Below are 21,171 nucleotides of genomic sequence, written 5' to 3' on the forward strand. Positions count from 1 at the left end.
CCTCAGCCTCCCAAAGGCGCGGGATTACAGGCTGAGCCACCAAGCCTGGCTACAAAGAAGTCTTATACTGGCTGGGAGCAGGGGTTTATACCTATAATCCCAGCACTTGGAGGCAGAGGTGAGACGACTGCTTGTTCCAGGGGCTTGAGACCAGCTTGGGCAACTTGGTGAGACCTCATCTCTACAATAAATTAAAAAATTAGATGGGCGTGGTGGCATGCACCTACCTCCTCTGCTGAGGCAGAAGGATCGCCTGAGCCCAGCGGGCTGAGGCTACGGTGGCTGTGAGCATGCCACTGCACTCCAGCCTGGGCGACAGAGTGAGACTCCTACTCAGAAAACAAACAAACAAAAACTTATACCATTCCCAAAATGTTAAAGCTTCAAAATCACCTCCAGGGTTTTGTTTCCCCCTCATACGAAGGTACATTAGTGTACTGAACACCAGAGGCAACATGCTATACTTTTGTTTATACAACAAAAGTTTTCTAAAAACTTAGGTATAAAGCAAATTTTTGCCAGTCAAATTATATCATCAGTGTGCTAGATCTTTCATTCTCTGGTACTATGAATGTTTGTGTCCCTCGGCCTCTCTAAATTCATAGGTTGAAACCTAATCCCTAATGAGATAGTTATTAAAAGGTTGGACCATTTGGGAGGTAAGTCATGAAGGCACAAATAGGATTAGTGCCCTTATTAAAAGAGGCCTAGGGGAGTAGGTTTGCATCTTCCACCGTGTGAGAACACAGAAAGAAGGCACCCTCTAGACAGCAGAGACCAAGCTCTCAGCAGACATCAAATCTGCTGATACCTTCATCTTGGACTTCCCTGTCTCCAGAACTGTGAGCAATACATTTCTGTTGTTTGTAAGTTACCTAGTCTGTGGTGTTTGGTGGCAGCAGCCCAAACAGACCAAAACGTTTGGTCAAAGAAATAATTGCTGCAATTAATCTCGCTGCTTAAGGTACATTTCTCTAATCTCTACTAAATATATATAAGAAAAATAGTGCTCTAAAAATAAACAATGGTCACCACTACCCATCCTTGCAATAACTGAAGTTCAAGCTAATGAATAATGTTTAAGATAAATTCTTAGTAGTTGTCTCTGTCCCCAGACTCAGACCAACTATTGACCTTCTCTCCAACACACACTTCCCAGCTGCACATGAATACTAGAACATAAGCACTGATATAATTTTAGATCTTTGAAGTGTTAATCCTTTTTAAAAATAAACACAGGCTATCGTGCAGATGTGTAGAAAAATGTGTATCTAGAAATTGGCTCAAAGTTTAAGAAAATGGACTTTAATATAAGCAAAGATGGTAATGTTGATACTGTGATACTATTTCATCTTCTGGGGCAAGATAGTAACAATAATTTTCCTCCCCTAAAAACTTTTAAAAATATATATTTTTTGAGTTAGGATCTCACTCTGTTGTCCAGGCTGGAATGCAGTGGCATGATGACAGCTCACCCCACACCCTTGACCCCTTGGGCTCAGGCGATCTTTCCACCCCAGCCTCCCGAGGAGCTTGGGACTACAGGTATGTAACACCATACCCAGCTAATTTATTTTCGTAGAGACAAGGTCTTGCTATGTTTCTTTTGCTGTTCTCAAACTCCTGGCTTCAACCTACCTCAGCCTCCCAAAGGGCTGGGATTACAGGCATGAGCCACTGTGCCCAACCTAAAATATCCTCAATGTCAGCAAAACTACAACTTAGAAGTGTACAAGAGAAAATAACTTGTTTGCCCCAAAGGGAGCACAAATTTGTGATACTTAACAAATACTGAGTATAGAGCCATTTTCCAAAAAACGCGTAAACATGTCACAAATCCCAGGATGATAGGGGAGGGCAGGAGGCAGTGTCAAGTTGTGACTGTTCATCCAGGCAATGACTTTTGTACTAAGTGTCTGGTGTATTTTAGTCACTGAAAAATGATGGACAAAAAGTGATACAATCCCTGAACTTAGAGTTGACAGACAATAGGGCACTCGCTCAAATCAAAGTACAATGATAGTCCTTTAAGTTACATGAAGGTGAAATTATAGGAGCTATGATACAGAAGAAAAGAATAATCCAAGAGGGAACAGAAGATGCAAAGGCTCCATAGCAGACAGAAGGGACTTAATAAAGACTGTTATGAACTGAATTGTGTGCCACATCTAAATTTATATGGTTAAGTCCAAAACCATCCAGTGCCTCAAAATGTAACCCTATGGTAGAGATAGGACCTTTCAAGAGGTAATTATGTTACATGTAGTCATATGGGAAGGTCCTATCCATGGGATTGTACAGTTGACCCTTGAACAATGTGAGGGTTGGGCGTGCTGACCCCCTACACAGTGGAAAATCTGCATTCTACTTTTGACTCTCCTAGAACTTAATAGCTTCCTGTTGACTGGAAGCCTTACTAATAACATAGTCCATTAACACATGTATGTTATGTGTACATCTTATAATAAAGTAAGCTACAAAAGAAAATGGTAAGAAAATCATAAAAAAGAAAATATATTTACTATTCCTTAAGTGGAAGGAGATCATTATAAAGGTCTTCGTCCTCCTTGTCTTCATGTGGAGTAGGCTGAGGAAGAGGAAGAGGAGGAGCTAGTCTTGCTATCTCGGGGGGGGGGAGAGGCAGAGGAGGTGGAGGAGATAGACAGGAAACAGGATAGGTAGGCACACTCAGTGCAACTTTGTAGAAATACATCACAATTTCTACCTTTCTGTTTTTATTTCTCTAAAAGTGCTTTTAGATGGTACCAATCCCTCTTCCACCATTGGCTTTATCTTCATTACATACATCAGAGAAAGGCCCATGTTGCGGAAGTCAAAAGCAGTCTTGAATAATCAGAGCTCTTCTGCCAGATGGTCTCGTGTCAATCTGCTCTCTGGCACTGCTTCTTTCTCATATGGCACTGATTCAGAAGCACTCATCTCCATCAAGTCATCTGTGTGTGGTATCTGTTAGCTCTTCAATTTCCCCAAGACCTATGTCCTGAAACCTTTCACCCCACCTTTTGTGTGTCATTTCTATACCCTTTCATGATTTCCTTGATGGCTCTGGTGTGAATTCTGGGAAGTCATGTGCAGCATCTGGACACAGTTTTCTCCAGCAGGAATTTATTCTGGGTTTGATGGCTTTCACGGCCTTTTCTATAATGATGATTACATCTTCAATGGTGTAATCCTTCCAGACTTTTATGATGTTCTATTGAGGTTCTCTTCCATAGCCTTGACAATCCTTTCCATCAAGTACTATGTGTAATGAGCTTTAAAGGTCCTTAGGATTCCCTGATCTAGAGGCTGGGGACTTTTATGACTTTGACATTGAATTCATGGGGTTCTGGATGGCGATGGGCATTGTCCAATATCAAAAGAACTTTAAAACACAGTCTCTTATGGTCAGGGTATTTCCTGACTTCAGGGACAAAGCATCAGAAAAAGGGCTGTCATCCAGGTCTTCTTGTACAACCAAAATACAGGCAGCTGGTGTCTGTCTTTTCCCTTCAAGACTTGGGTTTAGCAGCTCTATAGATAAGGCCAGTCCTGATCTTAAACTCAACTGCACTTGCACCAAACAGTAGATTTAATTTATCCCTTGTTGCCTTAAATCCTGGTGTTCACTTCTCTTCCTTACTAATTAACATCCTTTCTGACTTTTTTTTTTCCAAATAGGGTACTTTTGTTTGCATGAAACATCTGTTGAGGCAGATATTCTTTCTCCTTGGTTTTTTTAATGGCATGTGAGAACTCTATCTAGTGCTTCTTGTTTGGCAGAACCTGCTTCTCCTGTTATTTCTTTTCTTTCTTTCTTTTTTTGAGTTGGAGTCTCACTCTGTTGCCCAAGCTAGAGTGCCGTGGCACACTCATGGCCACCCCTGCATCAACCTGCTGGGCTCCGGCAAGCCTTCCGCCTCAGCCTTCCAAGTATGGAACTACAGGCGCACACTGCCACACTGGCTAATTTTTTGATTTATTATAGAGACGAGGTCTAGTCAAGTTTCCCGGGCTGATCTCAAACCCGCTGGCTCAGGCAGTCCACTTGCCTTGGCCTCCCAAAGTGCTGGGATTACAGGCTGAGCCACCGAGCCCTGCCTTCCTGTTATCTTAACATTATTTTAGCCAGATCTCTTTCTAAAATTATCAAACCATCTTTTTCTGGCATTAAATTCTCATTCTCTAGCTTTAGATCCTTCACCTTACTTTTGCTTTAAGATATCATATAGTGATTTTGCTTGTTTTCAAACTGTTGTAGAGTCTATAGGTGCCTTATAGCCTATAGTCTACAGGTGCTTATGCCTTATAGCAATCCTGCACCACATAAAATCGCATTTTCAATACAAGATTAAAAGGTATTTTACAAAAAGTGCAGGGTTCTCATGCCTACTGGTGTAGCTGCAATGATGATTTCACAAATTTCCTTTTGTTCACTGTGAGTGGCACTATGTACAATTTGTGTTTGTGTAAGTTTTGGCAAATTTTAACTTTTTATAATAGATTTGTGTATATTTTATGGTAGTAAATAATAGACTAACATCTACTTGTTGATTGCATGTGCTTTATGCACTCATGACATAACTACCTTTTTCTTAATTTTTTTTGCAATTTTTTTTGCAGGCTACATGGTTCATCTGAATGTTTTCAAATTGTTGCAAATCTCCAAGAGCTTTTCCAATATACTTATGGAAAAAAATCTGTGTATAGGTGGACTTGTGCTGTTCAAACCTGTGTTGTTCCAGGGTCAACTGTCTTTGGAAATAGGACCATCAAAAACATGATTAAGTTAAAATGAGGCCAGCAGGGAGGGGCCCTCATCTAGTATGACTGCTGTCCTCATAAGAAGAGGAAGAGACATCAGGAATGTGCAAATACAAAATAAAGGCCACCTGCAAGCCAAGGAGAGAGGACTTGGGAGAAACCAAACCTGCAGACACCCTGATCTTGGATTTTCAACCTCTATGAGAAATAATTTTCCATTGTTTCAGCCACTCAGTCTGTTGTATTTTGTTATGGCAGTCTTAGCAAACTAATACGGTCTGTCAGTAATGAACCAGATTAAAAACAATCAAAAACTAGTACAGATGGTATAGCTGCAGTGGAGAGAGAAAGGCAGAACATGGCAGGAGGTGGGTTGAAAGACCTGTGGAGTCTTGAAGCCCATGTTAAAATGTTTGTTCTAAAAATAATATAAAGATATTTACGGTCTTAAGCAGGAATGTGCCATGAACAGATTTTCACTTTGAAAAGATTTTGGTGGCTGCAGCGTGAAGAAAAGGAGGTAGGTGGAAGCTAGAATGGAGTGATGCAGGTCAAATGGCTGGGAAGCAGTGACAGTGCTCTGGGTCACTTGGACTGGAGTGGAAAGCAAAGTGATGCACATAATCAGACAGATCTGGAAGTTATTTAGGAGGTACAACTGATAAGACCTGAGTGTATACTGGGATAAGGAAGCGAGAGAGCTGAAGTATCAATCAAGATGACTATGGAGTCTCTGGTTTTCAAATTTGAGAAAAGCAACCTGACACCATAGACTAGAAATGCTGTATGTATGTTTCACTTTTAAGGAGCTGACACACTTTCCAGAGTGACTCCACCATTTTGCATTCCCATCAGCAATGTCTGAGAATTTCAGTTTCTGCATCTTCACTAGCACACAGTATTATTTATGTTGTGAGGGGCTGCTTTTGGCTTCAGCGTGAATTTTTTGTGTGCTTTTTGAGATTCTTTCAACATGTTTCTCCATTTCATATGGGTGATTTACACAAACAACCTGCCCACACTGTGCTGAGTGTTCAGCAGTTTTTGACTCCAAACGGCATGACCCCTGTCCCCCATCCTCCCTATTCACCCCATCTCACCTTGAGTGACTTTTTTTATTTCCCCAGATGAAAAAAGTCCTCAAAGAAAAACGTTTTGCTGATGAAGAAGAGGTGAAACAAAAAATGGCAGAACAGCTAAAAGGCATCAAAATTGATGAGTTCAAAAACTGTTTTGAGTAATGAAAAAAGCATCTCAATAGGTGCATTACACTAAATAGAGAGTACTTTGAAGGTGGTTGAAGTTTCAACATGCAAGAATAAATACACAATTCTTTATAAATAAATTCTGGTTTTTATGGGGTCCCTCCTTGTATAGTGTTATTTCATCATGGTTTTAATTGAAGCAGCCTTGTATTTTATGAGTAAACTCAACTTGGTTTATGCATAAAACTAATACTTGGTGCATTATTATTTTTATATAGTATTATATATATTTTATATAGCATTATATGCTATATATAGAATTACATTAATATATATACTACTGTATATTATATAGTATCTATGTTCATGAAGAATACCAGGTTTTTTGTTATGCTTTTTTTTTCAGTCTTTGTCAGGTTTTAGTATAAGGGTAATAATGGCCTTATAAAATGAGTTGAAAGTGTTCTCTATCCTTTTCTGAAAGAAGTTGTGAAAAGATTGTGCTATCCTTTAAATGTCTGGTAGAATTCACAAGTGAAGCCAACTAGGCTTGGATTTTTTTTTTTTTTTAATTTTAACTATGAATTTGATTCTTAAAAATAGCTATAGTACTATTCAACTTATCTATTTTATCTTGGGTGAGTTTTGGTGATTTTTGGTTTTTGAGGAACTGTTTATCTCACCTAAGATGTCAATTTGACCTGAGTAGAGTTGCATGCTTTTAATATCTATAAGTTCTGAAGTATTATTTGCTCTTTCATTCATGATATTGGCAATTTATATTTTATCTCTTGGTTTGTCATTTTAGCTAGAGCTTTGCAAATTTTATTTACCTTTTCCAAGAACCTGATGTTGGTTTCAATGATATTTCTCTATTAATTTTTTTATTTGCAATTTCACTGACCTCTGCTCATACCTTTATTATTTTCCTCTTTATGGTTCCTTTGGGCTTATTTTGTTCTTCTTCTAGTATCTTAAGATTTTATTATTGACCTAGGATCTTTTTTCTTTTCTAATATAAACATTTAATGCTTTAAATATCCCTCTAAGTACTGTTTTAATTATGTTACACTCATTTTGATATATTATTTTCATTTTCAATATATTTTCTAATTTATCTTGAGATCTCTTTGACTCATAGATTTGGGAGTATACTACTTTATTTCTCAGTGATTGCATCTATTTTTCTTTCCACATGTTGAGTTGACATTTTTTGTTTGTTTGCCTACTAACTTTGAAGTGAATCATAGATATTTTAAATATGATGGCATGGAATTCCAGGTCTTGCTTCAATCCTGTGGATAATGTTGGTATTTTTTGTTTTAGCAGGCAATCAAGCCATTTGGTCTCAGTCAGATTTCAATGTCAATTACCTTGTAGCAGCCTTTGCAGTGCTATTTATATCTGACCTGCATGTGTGCCATACAGTTGCCATTTGGAACCTGGGTAGTCTTCTATCACCTAATTCATTCCTCAAAGTCTTTAGTATCCATATGTGCACAGCTTAAGATGAAATTAGGGATTTAGAAACAACTTTATGGGGTTGATTCCTAAGCTCCTCTTTCTCCCCATGATATTTCCAGTCCTTGGGCAGAAAGCTTGGACTTTATTTACCCCACTCTGCCATGCACTTGCTGTGACTATGCCAATGTTCTGGGAACAAGTGATGGAGGAGAGAGAGAAAAAATCTCAGTAGGGGTTTTTGCTACCATCTTGGGATTATAGCTTCTCCAAATGAAGAGGAAGTTTCTTCTCCCTCAGGGTTTTGGGCATTTGTAGGATCCTGTTGCCACTGCTACCTGTGTCCAGAGACTTCTTTGCTGGTCCTTAAACCTGAACTGAGTTATTTGCCTCGGAACTCTCGATGTCTATGCCAACACCAGCTCCACGTTTAGGATTGCCTGAGTCCAGGCTGTAGGATCCAGAGGGAAAAAACTGTAAGCTCAGCATCATTTCAGTAGGACTTCAAATTCTGGTCATCTCCAATTAACTTGATATAATTTACTTTTCAGAGACCTCAAAGAACTGTTCTTTACATTCTGTCCAGGTTTTATAGCTGTTTTCAGTGGGAGAGATAGTGTGGAGTATACTTGCCCCATCTAACCTTGACATGGAACTCTCAGTTACATTTTAAAAACTTACAAGATCTACCATTAAAAAGTTACTAACAACAAGTAATGAAAATAAAGTACAAGATTAGAGGAAAGAGGAAGGCTAACTAAAACAAAATATAAAACAAGATAGCAAGTAGCTCATTTAATAAAATAAAATATACTACTTAATTCCTTCTATTTATATAGGTTTTCAGAGAATTTTAAAAAATCCACATGCTGCTTCTAAGAAATAAGCCTCAAACAAAATCTCATAGAAAGTTTAATAATAAAGCAATAGGCAATAACCACAAATGCATACACACAAGTTACTAAAAAGTAAGGCAAATACTTGCTTGCTTTTTTTCCCTAGTCAGAATCTCACTCTGTTGCTCAGGCTAGAGTGCAGTGGCACACTCATGACTGACTGCAACCTCGACCTCAGCCTCCTGAGTAGCTGGGACTACAGGTACGCACCACCATGACCAGCTAATTTTTAAAAAATTTTTTGTAGAAATGAGGTCTTGCTATGTTGCCCAGGCTGGTCTTGAACTCCTGGCCTCAAGCAATCCTCCTGCCTTGGCCTCCCAAAGTGCTGAGATTACAGGCATGAGCCACTATATCCAGCCTGCAAATACTCTTTTTACAAATAAAGGAAGCCTGTAATAGTATATAAAGTTAAACTTATGGTAAACATGGTACATAAAGGTTATTATATACAAATATAAGATATAATAAAATTATAAGCTTTTATATCAACAGCACTGGAATATATCAGCTAAAATTATGAATCAATTACAAATTTCTCATTATTTTGTAATAACTTTACTTATAAATTTTGAAAGATAAGTCAGTAAGCAAATGAGATTACAAAATCTCTGAATAATATAATTAATAAAACTGACTTAATAAAGGAAGAAGGTATCCAACTACTTGAGAGATTCAAGCAGACATTACAAAATCAAAAAATGGTTTAAGCACAGTGGTTTTCAAAGTATAGTCTTCAAACCAGTAACATCAGCAGTTTCTGGAAATGAGCTAAAAATACAGATTCCCTAGCCAAACCCCAGACTTACTGAATCTGAAACTCTGGGGGGTGGATCCTAGTAACCTGTGTTTCAATACACCTTCTGTTGAGTTCTAGTGCAAGCTGAAGTTTATAAACCACTGTCCTAAGGATTAAATGATGTATTTCTAACCCTGAATTGTACCCCTCATCTTTAAAAAAAAAAATTGTATATATATATTTTTTACCCCTTTAAAATATATATATATAAAAGATTAAATAATATCTTTTCTTTTTAAAGTGCCTTATCCAAGTATGGCCTGCTGTTATTGTGATGATAATGAGTATTAACAGAACTGAGTAAAAACAGTTTCTGAAATGGGTGAGGAAGTATCTTGATTAAATCACTCTTTTTAAAAAACATGATCTCCCAGAACTTGTTAGAAATGCAGTTTCTCATGCTTCGTCCTAGACGTACCAAGTTGGAGTCTCTGGAGTTGGGGCAAGCAACGTGTGTTTGACATGCCCTCTAGGTGATCCTGACACAGGCTGGAGTTTGAGAAACACTGATTTGAAGAAGAAGAAAAACAGCAACAACAGCTTAACTGCACATAACAACACTCACAGAAAGCAGTCAGTGCTGCCCGGATTCGTATTTATATACGGATATCTAAATATGATGTATTTATGTCATAAAATATCCTATTAAATAATCCATACAAATTGAATCAGAAAGAGAATTATATAAACTAAGCACTATATTTCAAACATTAGGATCAAAGCTACTAATAGCAACCACCATTGACTTATTTCCTACTAGTGCTATGTGCCAACAAATTCTATCCACACCACAATCCTAAGAGACAGGTTCTAATGCTTTTCCCATAATAGGGATGAAACTCAGAAAGACTAAGTCATCTGCTAGTTTAAAGTCCATAAGAAGACTAAAGCAAATATAAAAGCAAAATTTAAAAAATATTAAATGGTAGGCTTTAGCACTAAGGATAATCTTAGTAGCATATATACGTATACTTACATACCTGGAGTATTATAGCCTCAGTTTTGTGCAAAGCTATAATTAAAATATATTTCCTATACAGTTGTCCACGTCACACTCATATCATTTAACACATTTTATTGGGGGGGTGGGGAGCTCCTCTAATCATTCTTCTGTCTGACTTATTTTTATTTTATTTTCCTTTTTCAAATCATCTTATGTCCTAGCACTACCATGAGAAAAATTAAAAATTCTCATGTGATACAAAGAGTGAGTTCAAATATAAACATACACATTTCTCTTCTTTAGGAAATTATTAGACAAGATTTTTGCATATTGAGGTTCCCGGGAGTCCGGATGGCACATTCAGTTAGTCTAGATCACCAATCCATTATCTGGGCTCTGGTCCTATGGCCACCTTCCACGTGGTCCAGGTACTTGTCCTTCTGACTCTTCCCTGCTTCCTCTGAGTAGAGTACCAATCAAGAACGGAAATGCTCAGTCAACAAAGTAACTGTGTTTTGCCTGTCTTTATCTTGCTTCATCTCTAGCATTTGGGCCACTGAAATGTGGTCTCTCCTGACTGTGGTACCTCTCTCCCACAGTATTCCCCATGGCGGCCATTTCTTTCTCAAAGCCCTTCTTTCCCAGCCAACGCTGTCAGTAACTGGTGCTTTTCAGGGGTATGGGCTTATCTTGGCCCTCTCATTCTCACTGCTTTGACTACATGTGTAAATTTGTAGCTTCTAAAAATAAGGTAGAATCCATAGTTATTTGTAAATTCTGTGTTTACAAATTTGTAGCCTTGCTAAGATTTATTTAAAATTCCCCAAATCAATAATCAAAGCACTTTTGTACTCAGTTGTGGACATACAGAGTGGTGAAAAATTTGAGTTACCCAGCATGCATGGTCCCAGCTGAGGTCAAAGTGTTAACCTACCTTCTTGTTTTGGCTCTCAGGCTATAAACAAGTATCCCTTTTTTGGCTTACTTAATGTCATCTTTTTCGCATTTTTGTATACTTGATTGGTGATTTCACTGTTTTAAATGTTCCCTAAACATAATACTAAAGTGCTTTGTAGTGTCCCTAAGCACAAGAAGGCTGTGATGTGGCTTACGGGAGTATGTGTGTTTAGATAAACTTTGCTTAGGCATAAGTTACAGTGCTGTTGACTGTGAGTTCAATGTCAGTGAATCAACAGATAAATTCAGTAAGGTGTCTTTAAATGGATGTACACATAAACCATGGTACATATGGATCAGTTGATGAAAATGTTGTGACTAGAGGCTTGTAGGAGTCTGACTTTTCATTTCCCCTAAGAACAATGGGTTGGTATTTGCTCATTCAGTTTTTGCAGTAGCTTTACAGACCATAACTAGGGTGAATAGCGACAATGAACTATATCTTAGGTCCTCCCTTCTCTGTTTAGTGCCACATTCGTAGTACAGTTGCCTGCTGGATCTCTGGATGCTCAACAATACTGCAAACTCACCAGGTTCACAAATGCAAGCGTCACCTTCCTTATCCTGCTCCACAATCTACTAGCTCAAACCAGCACCTCCTCCTGAACCCCCATCCCCAGAGTAACCATCAATCACCCAGCTCCTCAAAGCAAAACCAGAAATCATCCTGGATTTTTCTACTTCATATTCCACATCTGATAGCTATCAAATCCTGAAAGTCCTACTCTCTCCTGTCTGGATCCCTTTCATACGCCTCTTTCCCTTGCCACTGCCTTATTACAGGCCTCTCTTATCCTTTAACTTGAATGATGATGACAGTCTCCCAAATGACCTCCCCGCCCAAGTCTTCCCCCATCTGCTGCCACACAGATTCTCCTGAAGACACCAATCTGATTATGTGCTTGTGGTTCCACAGAGTCCATTATTTCTCTCAGAATCTGCTTCAACAGTTTCCTAATTTGTCCCTCCCTTCACTTTTGCCCTGCTCCATTCTCTTCTCTACAGCGTTGCCAGTGATTCTTCTAAAACGTGCTTCCCATCAGCTCGCTTCTCTGCGATCCTACAGTGTCCTGCACCATCCACAATAACAAGACATGTCTTTCCATGGCCTGCGAAGCTCTGTGTGATCAGGCCCTCCACAGCTTTTCCGACCCCATCTCCCCTGCTTACTCCACTCCTGTCACACTCAGGGCCTTTGCTCTTAGAGTATCCTCTGCCTGGAACACTGTTTCCTCAGGTAGCTACAAGGCTATAGAACTCACCACATAAATCATTCTGCTAAAATGTCAATTCTCAGAGGCCTTCCCTGCCTCCCCTAAATAAAATAATGGCCTCCTCATCTTACTCTCTGTTCCTTGACCTGCTTCTTTTTTGGGGACACATCAACCACTGGCCAACTATCTGTAACTGCATCTGTCTATGTCTATAAGATTTTGTCCATTTCTTCTCCCAGAAACAAAAAATATGGGAAGGAAGATTCTGTGTCCATCACTTCTGTCTCCCTGGCACCCAGAATAATAACTAGCACATAACTGGTACTCAAGTATGAATGAATGCCTAAAAACTGGATATGATGACCTGACGCCTTTAGAGGAAGCTCAAACTCCTTAATTTCTTACCCCTGCCGATCTCTCTCATATTATCGCTCGTCTCCAACTTTTTTTTTTAACTGGAATCTCACTGTGTTGCCCAGGCTGGAGTGCAGTGGTACGGTCATGGCTCACCTGGGCTCAGGCAATCGTTCCACTTCAGCCTCCTGAATAACTGGGATTATAGGCAGGTGCCACCATGCCCGTCTAGGTTTTTGATTTTTTTGAAGGGATGAGGTCTTGCTATGTTGCCTAGGCTGGACATCTCTAACTTGCTAAAACCACATATTTCAGCCAAAGTGAAGCACCTGTGTTTTTTAAGGTCTGTTACACTTCCCAATGTCTCAAATCATGATCACCTTTGTCACCCCTTTCCCTGTCTTCTTGGCTAAATCTTAAGTCTCAGCTCCCGGGAAGAGCCTTTCCCATGGTTTTTGCCCTCCTGAAGCATTAGCTCTCTGGCAGCCGGTTCAGTGCTAGTCCACCTTGCTTATCACCCTCATTTCAGTGGACTCTTATTTTTCTTATTGCTGCATCAAGCTCTTTGAGGGCAAGGGTTTCATCTAATTCATTTTTTTATCACTAGGTTTTAGCAGGATATTTGGTGTCTAGGTTATACTATATATATACATATATATATATATATATATATATATATATACATATATATATATATATGAGGTGGAAGAGTCATTTAAAAAGAGTCAGTAGTAACAAAATGTCTTGGCAACCTAAATAAATATGTCATAGATTCAGTGAGTCTAAATAACTTACTTTACTTTTTTAATCAGCTGAATCTATGAAATGAATATTTTTATAATTATTCCTGTGAGCATCAAATAATGTGTGGAAAGAGTTTTAAGTGCCACAGATGATAAGGACATCAAAAGAAGTAAAAATGTATGATCATAATGTGTGGAAAGAGTTTTAAGTGCCACAGATGATAAGGACATCAAAAGAAGCAAAATGTATGATCATGGTTTTCCCTTAATACATTTCTAAACCTCTTACTAAAGTTTTGCCAATGGGGGTCATTAGGCGGGGAGCAAAACTGAGATCGATTAAGTATCATATTCATTACTCACAGAGTTTTATTGTTTTGTTTTGTTTTGTTTTTAAGAGGCAGGGTCTCCCTCTGTCACCCATGTTGGAGTGCAGAGGCTCCATCATTGTTCAATGCAGCTTCGACCTCCTGGGCTCGAGTGATCCTCTTGCCTCAGCCTCCCAAGTAGCTGGGACTGCAAGCATATGACATGATGCCTGGCTAACTTTTATTTTTTGTACTGACAGGGTCGTACTTGATTGCCCAGACTGGTTTTAAGTGATCCTCCTGCCTCAGCCTCCCCAGAGTGAAGGGATTATGGGCAGGAGCCACCATATCCAGTCTGGTTTTTCTATTATTTTTGTAATCATACCTCAGAGTAGACTAAAAACTTCTATGTTAAAAACAAGTTTCCCAAAGATTTCCACATTTAACATACAAATAGAAAAAAAACCCTCTAAGCTCAAAGTTACCACACAACCCTCAGAAAATTTGCTTTATAAAAACCAAAGCCTATCAATGTAGCATGTTACATGTGTAACATGATTAACCTACAACTTCAGGCACATGCCAACAAGATCAAATAACTGCTGAAGGGTCTCCATTGGATCACATCAATATATGTTAATAAGCAACATCTAAACACCACCCTATAAACACATTAACTAAAATTCTGACACTGTTTTTACAGATAAGACAAAAAATATTTATATCAATCAATGGAATTGGCTTCATCCTTTATCAGTCTCAACACACACACACACACACACACACACACACACACACACACACGCACACACACACACGTGCACTTTATCCTGAATATTTCATTAGTGATGTAATATAAGTATTAAAGGATATTTGGGATAATCATAGCCACCATTTATGAAGCACATGCTATGTTTAAGTCTTACAATAATTCTATAAGGTAGTTATCTTTTTTAATTTTTTTAAGAAGAGGAAACAAGGTTATTAAACTTCAAGAGATTAATAAACTTGTTCATGGTAACACTGATGCAAAGTCAGGAATTTTTAGAAAAGTCTGTAGACACCAAAGCTCACATTAAACAAATCCCAACCAAAACATTAATGCTGACAGCATGTGGCATTTTTAACTTGAAACTATCATAACAAATCTTTCCATACCACAAAATAATTAAGACTGTAGCACTAGCTACTGGCAACACGTCTGCCTTTTCTATACTCTGTGACACAAGGAATTATCATCTCGTTAGATTGTCATTCTCAGGAGAGGAGTATTTAAATAGCTTAAGCTCATTGCACAGACTTACCTAAGCTTGACCTTGTGTTGGATCTTTCTATTATTGCATGCTTACTGGGATTGTTTAATACTGAGCGTTTGGCAAGGGAGATGTCAGCAGTGACCCTTGTGATGGATATCCTGTAAAAAAAAAGTCACAGAAGACCCAGGATTATTAATCTAATCAAAGAGGACAGAAGTACATGCCCAAAATTCATCTAACTATGAAATATATATAATGACCATATTTCCAAACCGTATACGTTAAGACACTTAGTGTTTATTTTGATCATCCTTCTCCTGTTTTACTTAGTATTTACTGGTTGCTTACCAAGTGCCAGGTGTGCATGAAGCTCTTTACCTAAATTATCTCATTAAATTGACTCAAAAACTCTAGGAGAGAGGTTAATCATATCCTACTTTTGCTGATGAAGAAAATGGGCCACAGTGAGATTATTTAGCCAAGGCTATGGATTTACTAAATGATGGAGCTGGGTTTGAACACAGACTCCCCAAGCCTATATTCTTAGCCCTCCATGCTACAGTTTGGTGCTGTGATAGGCATGAAGAATAAACAAGAACTAGATGAATGTGGTCTTCCCTTAGACAGCTAAGAGTCTAGTGGCAGAGGTGGGCAATAAATAAGAAATAAATAAAAATAATTAAAGATTATGATGACTGTTGTGAAGAGAACAAACAAGGTATTATGGCAGACAAGAATGAGTTGGGAGTGTTATTTTAGGGTAAAAATAGGAGCAACAGAGTTTGGAAACTGGAAATGATAAGTGACTTTTAGACTAGAGAAAGCTGAACATTCAAGGTAGCAATAGGAACAGCTGTGAAACAAAAGTGAAGGCTCACAATATTTTTGAAGTAGGTATGGAAAACAGGAGAGTTGGTTAAAAAGTTGGTTTTACAACAGATACTGGTAAGGATGTGGAGAAAAGGGATCGCTTCTACAAGGCTGGTGGGAATGCAAACTGGTTCAACCTCTATGGAAAACAGTGTGATGATTTCTAAAAGAACTAGAAATTGACCTTCCATATGACCCAGCAATCCCCCTACTGGGAATATACCTGGAGGAACTCAAATCATTCTACAAAAAAGATACCTGCACACGCACATTTATTGCAGCACTATTCACAATAGCAAAAACATGGAACTGACCATGCTGCCCATCCAAAAATTGGACTGGGGGCAACCCCCTCAGGTCCCCTTCCACTGTAGGAGCTTTTCTGTCCCCTCAATAAATCCTGCTTTCAAAAAAAAAAAAAAACTGGACTGGATTAAGTGGGGACCAAAGGAAGGCCTAAACTTAACCTGTATGATGATTACTCATATAGCTAATCCTGAATTGTACCCCACATCACTAAAATAAAAAGTACTTAAAAAATACATTAAAAAATAAATCAGGAAAATAAAATAAAAAGTTGGTTTTAGTGTTGAGCCTCCCCCACTACTCCGTCACAACATTTCTTCTTTTCTATGTATTATAAGACCACAGATTTGTTACCACAGATTTAGTGCCTGCAGGTAATCAAACAGGGGGCCTCTGGCCAAGGTACCTTAGGCAGAGCAGTGGCAGGGAAAACTAGATGGAAAAGAAAGGGTTCTGAATGTTGACCTCTACGCTTTCTCATCTCAGAATTTTAATAGCCAGGCTAATATGTATCTCTTCCCGGTGCCAGAATGGAAGATTCTGGGGAAATGGATTATTCTCTGGGGAATCTGACTGTCAAAAAGTAAAGACCTGAAGATAATGATATTGGAGGTTTCCTACATAAATTCCAGCAAGATTGTCCTACAGGGAAGCATAAAGTTGACAAGCTCCACCTAAGAGCACAGGACTTCCAATTAATTATTTTATGACCCATTAAAATTTGAGCACAGGAGTGCTGGTCAGACATTTTCAGAACTTCTAACATGAGAAATCAAAACAAACAAAAATCAACTATGACTTATATATAGTTAAAAGAGTTATATCTATGAAACTAGAACACATTTCTATTTAAAGACAGAATAAGAAAGTGCATTCAGAAATTAAAAATATGACAGTAGAAATAAAAATTCAAAAGAAGAGTTAAAGGAAAGTTAAGGACATTTTCAAAAGAGTTAAAAAAAAAGAGAGAGAGAGAGAGAGAGAGGAAAGATAGAAGAAGAAGCTGGCTTGGTAGCTCAGCCTGTAATCCCGTGCCTTTGGGAGGCTGAGGTGAGTGGATTGCCTGAGCCTGTGGGTTCGAGACCCGCCTGGGCAACTTGGCAAGACCTCATCTCTACAATAAATCAAAAAAATTAGCTGGGTGTGGTAGCGCGCGCCTGTAGTTCCAGCTACTTGGAAGGCTGAGGTGGAAGGATCGCCGGAGCCCAGCAGGTCGAGGCTGCGGTGGCCGGGAGTGGCCATTGCACTCCAGTCTGGACAACAGAGTGAGACTCCAACTCAAAAAAAAAAAAAAAAGAAAAGAAAAGAAAGATAGAAGAAGAAAGGTAAGAAAATTAGAGATTATACAGGAGGTTCAAACTACAAATAAGAGGAGTTCAGAAAAAGAGAATAAAGAAAACAAAGGAGAGGAAACTAAAGAAATAATTCCAGAATTAAAGATCTAATTTTCCAAATTGAAAGGGTCCAGCACAGTGGTTGAAAGATCCATACCAAGACATATGCTTATAAATTTCAGCCTCCAGAGAAAAAAACAGATCCCCAAGAGTCAGGAATTGGAATGTTTTGTTTTGTATTTCTCAACAGAAACAACAGATGACAGAAGATAATGGATCAAAAAGCCTTCAAAAGTCTAAGGGAAAATTACTGCAATTAGAATTTCATAACCATTTAAACTATCAATTAAGTAGGAAGGTTGATCTCCAGGGTCTCAAAAAATTTTATGTATTCTTTCTAGGGAAACTACTGGAGAATGCTTTTGACTAAAATGACATGAGGAATCTGCAAGGATAATGACAAAGGATGTCCCAGAATGACACCCAAGGCAGAGACAAATGGTCTAGACTGGAGCAGGCTACAATACCTCAGAGAGCTTCAAGAAGACAAATAATAATTTTGTCTGGCTCTATATTTAGTATTTATTATAACCATGCAAACAATATTCAAATGAACCATGTCATATCATTACTTTTTCTTATGTGTTTTCTTTGTGGTTTCATGAGATAAATAATGTTACTTTTGATATTTGCTTAATTTTCTATATATTTGTCACGAATCCAGTCCCCAATACTCCCCCCAGCTGTCAAAATCTTTTCACAGAACATTCAGATGCGTCCAGTAGTTTCTTTAACAGCTAAGAGAATGGAACATGTCACATATGCATATGCTGGTACGTGTATGGGACATAGAGGAGGAATATGCATAAGTATTCTTCATGGTAGGAAGCCATGAAGAATAACGCTTAAGAAAGCGCCTAACACTGAAAACTCAAGGAACAAATTGAGCACTAAATTTAGAGGCAAGGGAAAAAAATACCAAAAGATTCAGCTAAGACAGTTAAAAGTGGTTGTTATCTGGATAGCAGGCCACTTGATAAATTGTAGGAAGGCTTTTGCAAAAGAACAAAATTATTTGTTTTTGCCCATATGCCATAAAATTCAATATTTGTGGCGAACAGTTCCATGAGTGGAACCACCCTATAGAGCTATGTATCCACCATCAAGGGCATAATACAGAATCACTTGGGACTCCTCCCTCCCCACAATTCCCTTGTGCTGCCCTGTGTAGTCAGTTCTCTCTCCTACCCGACCACTGGCAGCCACGGAGTAGTTTTCTGTCCCAAAATATCATATAGATAGAATCATAGGCATGTTATCTTTCGAGTTGATCTTCTTTCACTATACATCAGGGATTTGAGATTCATTCACATTGTGTATCAACAGTTCCTTCCTTTTTATTGCTGAGTGATACTGCTATTTTTAAAAATTGTTTTTAATTTTTAAACTTTTTGTACATTAAAACAAATTTTTAATACAGAGGGTCTTACTATGTTAGCCAGGCTGGTCTTGAACTCCTGGCCTCAACCAATCCTCCTACCCTGGCCTCCCAAATGCTGGGATTACAGGCGTAAGCCACTGTACCTGGCCAACTTTTTATGTTTTGATGACAATTGTATTCAGCATTTAAAAAGCAACAACCAGAAAAGAAATACCAAGCCAATCCATTTAAAAAATTGCTTCACCATAATTTCACAACACATTCGCAAGTGAAGTCAGGCTACAGGTGGGAACACCCCAATGCTCAATGATTATCTTTAAATGTTTTTACTTGTTCAGAGGTGGGTATAGAAGGGTAGGGTGATGCCATCTAGGAAGCTCTAACTGTACTAATAGGATTTCCTTTATGCTAGGCACCTGGATAGCCACAGAAGGAGTTGTACACTCAGCACATATTCACTGAGTACCTACTGTGTGTCCAGAGATCTGGGCCTGTGCCTCTGAAAAGCCCTGACACTAAGAGGCAGCTTCCCTGCCTTGGGCATCACCCTGGGATACAATAGTGACAAGGCAGGCAAAACCTGCTCAGAAGCATCTTACAGTCTAGCCTACAGGGACAAATTCAGGTGAAGGGCAAGATTTTCTGTTGAACAACACATCATCTTCCTTGCCCTACATTCTTGGCCTTTTCTTTCTGCACGTGTTTTGCTCAACCAGTCTTCTATGGACTTACATATGTGGTTAACTTTGTAGGTTGCATGAGACAGGCCATGATCCTATTTCAACTCTTGAATTTTTTTTTTTTTCTTTTTTTTGAGTCGGAGTCTCACTCGGTTACCCAGACTGGAGTGCAGTGGCTGCTCCCAGCCACCGCAGCCTCGCCTGCTGGGCTCCGGCGATCCTTCCGCCTCAGCCTTCCAAGTAGCCGGAATTACAGGCATGCGCTACCACGCCCGGCTGATTTTTTGATTTATTGTAGAGATGAGGTCTTGCTGCCCAGGCGGGTCTCGAACCCGCGGGCTCAGGCAATCCACTCACCTCAGCCTCCCAAAGGCGCGGGATTACAGGCTGAGCCACCGAGCCGGCTCTCAACTCTTGAATTTATGCTTTGGGAGTCATCATTACTTGGAGTTCTGCCAAGCTGCAGACCTTGAAAGTCCTAAGGGCAAAATTCTTGGGAACAATTCGGTTTACAGCAGTGGTTCTCAACTTACAGTGTATCTAAATCATCATATAAGTTTTGAAAGTTACAGAAACCCATGGCTTTCCTCAGAAATTTGGTTGCAGGGAGGGATTTAGGCCCTTAATTTTTTGTTCATTTGTTTGTTTTATTTTGTTTTTGCTTATAAAGCACTACAGGTGATTCTAATATGCAGCTAGGGTCAAAAAGCACCAGTTTTAGAAGAGGACATTTCACATCTAAGTAAATTCCTCACACCAGAAAATAAAGTGATGTAATGTTTCTCAGGACTATTGATTTCCAATAAGATTTTCTCCAAGAAATCTGGCAACAGCGTACATATCCCTCCAGCAATCAGTATACATTCCAAACATTTCGGGGCTGATAGCTGACATTTTCAAAATTACTGAGGGGAAAATGTACTCCTGAATTTATCCCAGGTGATAGCCTTCCTTTTTGTCTCCGATCTCTTTGTTAATTCACCTATCATTGTCCTATAAGGTGAATCTGAAGACTGCTTTGTTTGCATGACACAGATGGTTATGGAGGGTCCAATTTTAAATGGACTACTTTATAGCACACAACAGAAAGGGGATGGTGATTTATCATCTCTCTTTGACCTGATACACTTATGCTGCTGAACAACCAGAATCATGATTTTTGACAACTCTCCAGGGTTTCCAATGAAGGGTTTCCAATGAAGCCCTGGAGAGTAGGTGTGTTTCAGACCAGAAAAGGGATTCCTTGTTACCCAAAACCATTTAATCACCAATGTTTCCTTTTATATTTTCTCCTCTTGGGCTTAAAATTTTTATAAATAAATTTAGTTTATTTAATAGATCACTGGGAGTAATTCATATTTCCCTTTTAGAATGTCATGTGTACACACATACCTGATGTTTCTGATGAATTGCCACTGTCTTTTGCTGTCTTGCCTTGCCAACAACAAAGACATGGAATGATTCAGTTACCCTGGATGTCTTGCCATGGGTAAAAAAAATTTTTATGGCTTTTAAAATTCTGGCTTGTGGACTCTATTGCTTCATTTGAGGACCTTTAATCGGTGACCACAGGCCTAGAATATTGAATTCCAGCTCTATAAAAAGTGAGCCAAGGCAAGTCCATTAATAAAATCATATGG

The 21,171-nt window shown here is 38.8% G+C and overlaps 1 protein-coding gene across 4 annotated transcripts in view; it reads right to left on the reverse strand.

Moving 5' to 3' along the window:
• The window catches only part of CACNB2 (calcium voltage-gated channel auxiliary subunit beta 2), a 253,627-nt gene that overhangs the window by 10,089 nt on the left and 222,367 nt on the right, over positions 1-21,171 (reverse strand). For all 4 annotated transcript variants that reach the window (XM_021710994.1, XM_021710993.1, XM_008055248.2 and 1 more), the window contains exon 9: positions 14,949-15,058. In XM_021710994.1, coding sequence (XP_021566669.1) covers positions 14,949-15,058 — 110 coding nt within the window. The remainder of the gene's footprint in view (positions 1-14,948; positions 15,059-21,171) is intronic.

Source organism: Carlito syrichta, unplaced genomic scaffold, assembly GCF_000164805.1.
Source record: "Carlito syrichta isolate Samal-C Ts95f unplaced genomic scaffold, Tarsius_syrichta-2.0.1 Scaffold301791, whole genome shotgun sequence".
NCBI classification, from domain to species: domain Eukaryota; kingdom Metazoa; phylum Chordata; class Mammalia; order Primates; family Tarsiidae; genus Carlito; species Carlito syrichta.